General features: G+C 34.4%; 1 protein-coding gene across 1 annotated transcript in view; it reads right to left on the minus strand.

Moving 5' to 3' along the window:
* Positions 1 to 2,038, minus strand: part of LOC111085213 (transcription factor VBP-like) — a 17,826-nt gene extending 15,788 nt beyond the window's left edge. The window contains exon 1 of the mRNA XM_022382787.1: positions 1,699 to 2,038. Coding sequence (XP_022238495.1) covers positions 1,699 to 2,038 — 340 coding nt within the window. The remainder of the gene's footprint in view (positions 1 to 1,698) is intronic.
* Positions 2,039 to 3,236: the final 1,198 nt, after the last annotated feature.

The following is a 3,236-nucleotide window of genomic DNA, read 5'->3' on the forward strand; positions in this document are numbered from 1 at the left end:
AAAATGTGCTGCAGCTATACATCTAACTATCTCACCCATCGTCACAGCATGGAAATATTCTATGATGCTCATTAATAAAATGTGCTGCAACTGTACATCTATCAACCTCACCCATCGTTACAGCATGGAAATATTCTATGATGCTCATTAATAAAATGTGCTGCAACTATACATCCAACTATCTCACCCATCGTCACAGCATGGAAATATTCTATGTTGCTCATTAATAAAATGTGCTGCAACTATACATCTAACTATCTCACCCATCGTTACAGCATGGAAATATTCTATGATGCCCATTAATAAAATGTGCTGCAACTATACATCTAACTATCTCACCCATCGTTACAGCATGGAAATATTCTATGTTGCCCATTAATAAAATGTGCTGCAACTGTACATCTATCAACCCCACCCATCGTTACAGCATGGAAATATTCTTTGCAATGCTCTTTAATAGGTTTCTCAGTTTCACCAATATACTTTTCGTTGCAAATCCCACAATAGTTACTGTAAACTACATCCTTCTCCATACATATATTCAAAAGTTGTAGATTACATGTTCTACAGTCGTTTCTCTGTCAATGGTCACGGGGTTTAAATGCTGTGCTTCACTAATTGCGAGTTGACGGACTTCCTGGCTTTTTTATCCCTCACAACATTCTTAATAATATTTGTAACCTTAAGACTAATAAAAGGGATTTTATAAGCAGAGTTTTCTTCCTAAGTTCTGATCTTTTTTCTTTGTTTGTCATGAATGGTGAAAATTTTATTAACCAAGCTTTCAAAATCTCTTGGGGATCAACCTTGATGCGTTAAATTACTTTGAAACATATTTTGTTTTCTATTTTAAATTAATAGTTTCCTTTTTAGTTTACTTACTGATTATAAGTTACCACTATCAATTCTAAGATTTAAATATACTGTTAGATTGTTGAATATTGATTTAAATACTATAAACTTCTTTACCGTTAAAATTTGTGTACTTGAGAATGATTGTACCAGTGATCGAAACGCCGTAACTGTTTAAAAAATATGCTTATATTATTGTCATAAATTTATTATTGTTGATAACATAATCTTTTTGTTAGACGATACATAAAAAGTCATTGTTATTATTTTGATGTGCATTAGCTGTATATTCTGTTAAGATTGGGCTGTGTTCAGTCAGATTTTTACCTGTTAATAAAACCGTGAGGTGAAACGTTGAGGACACAAATACTTTTCACTGGATACTGACTGTTTTCTTTATTACACATTATCAGATTGTTGGGATTACAAGAAGCAAACTCAAGAGCAAGATTCGGGCTATAAAAGAAATGCAGCTATTGCATATAATATAAATACTTATCACAAATCGTATATGTACAAGCTATGCCAGTATTTGTACGTTTCGCGTAAAATTCAATATTATTAAACACTTTGAAAATATTATTTGAAAATAATATACTATAATGACAAATATGCGTAATTCAGGACGCATTAGCATTAATAAATACAGTAGTAATCTATATAAACTGCCTTATCGTTGTCGTGCTTAATAGTATGCATTTAATCTGTTCTATGATAACTCTAAGTTCTTCTAAAGTATCAAAGTCTAATTTATTTTTTTACTTTCACTGCTAATTCTTCAATATCCTTGGATCTAAGTTAAAAGAAGACGAACAATTTTTATTGACAACTGAACAGATTACTTACCCTCTAATGCCTTTAAGGTTAACAATGGATCTTCTGTGACGTCAGAATTGGACAATGAAGGGCGGGAGGTCACTGATATGTTAAGCGTTGAACTACCTGTATCCTTTGTGTTTCTGAAAGGCGATGGTCTTGACAATGATGACTGACCTTCAGCCTCTCCTTGACACGGAAATAACCCGTCCTTCAGACCTTCCACGATGAGTTCAGAGGCTGAATGCGGCTGAGAAACATATGGGAGTCTCAGAGTAATTGGATTCCACAGGGATGACCAACCAAAGTTTGGCAAACATTGAAGGGGCGAAGAAAGAGCAGTGAACTCTTGAGGTCGGTGTCGTTGCATCTTGTAGTTGTAACTCTTCTTGAAAGTTTTCGGTTTCTCACACACGGACGCAAGATGTATTTGTTGAGAAAACTGGTTTTATCCACGATTGTTTCTTTGAACGCAAGGAGATATGTTTTAAATGTAAGTGTTTACACGCGACGTGTATTACAATTTACATAGTAAATCTATTTAGCTGTGTGTGTGTGTGCTTTTTTTTCCCTCTGGCTATTAACTTGAAAACAATAAGTTAAGTGGAAATTATTCTCAATCAGATTTGGATGAATGCACCCTTGCGACGAATTATCGTGGCTGACACGAGCGGGGTAAATAAATGACGTCATTTGGAAAGGTGGGCCCAACTGCTTTTCTGTTACCAAGGTATAGCCAATCACTTTCAAGCAAAACACATCGTAAGTTTTGTGTTGTGTTATGCGAAGTCATGTTTTAAAAAACAATTGATCGCACTGTCTTGAATTCTATTCACGAGAAAGAAGGCGTGGTTTGGAGCACAGCGAGCCAGTCATCACCGTTATTTTGACTCAGCAATGAGAATGATTCTTTTTGCTTATGGTACGTGTTGAGGCTTTATCATAGCAACCATGATTGAAGGCATGATATTTCATTCTGTTATTTAAGAACGGAAAAACTGGTTGTCTTATAATTGAAACAGTCAGAGAGCATACGTGATAAATGTAACTTGTATTCATCAATTTTAGTGCTGTGTGCGAGGCGAAAGGAAATATGTTTTTATATGTCAAATAATTTAAAAACCAGAAGTGGGAAAGTAATTTCATAGAAAATAAAGCTTTATTAGTTAGAAACCAAGATCGTGTAATTTATTAAGATATTCATTGGTTTAACAAACATCACTTGCATTTCAAATATAACTTATAAGATATAACCATTAGTGAGTTGAGTAGTTTTTATACTGCCATATTGGACAATAAACAAAAGGCTTTACGGTTTAATGAATAAGTTAAAACATGAGTTTATTTCTTCTATTTAATGGATGTAAATCTTTAAACAGTAATTCTCCTTTGAATAATATTTACAACTATACTTTAACAATGTGATGTTGAAAATCCATTTTAGTTCAACACGTAGATATAGCGTTATCGGTGACTAAATTTTAATAAAGGTAACGTGCCCCGGCATGGCCAGGTGGATAAGGCGCTCGACTCACAATCTGAGGGTCGCGGGTTCGAATCCGCATCCC

This window comes from Limulus polyphemus, unplaced genomic scaffold (genome assembly GCF_000517525.1).
Source record: "Limulus polyphemus unplaced genomic scaffold, Limulus_polyphemus-2.1.2 Scaffold277, whole genome shotgun sequence".
Lineage (NCBI taxonomy): Eukaryota > Metazoa > Arthropoda > Merostomata > Xiphosura > Limulidae > Limulus > Limulus polyphemus.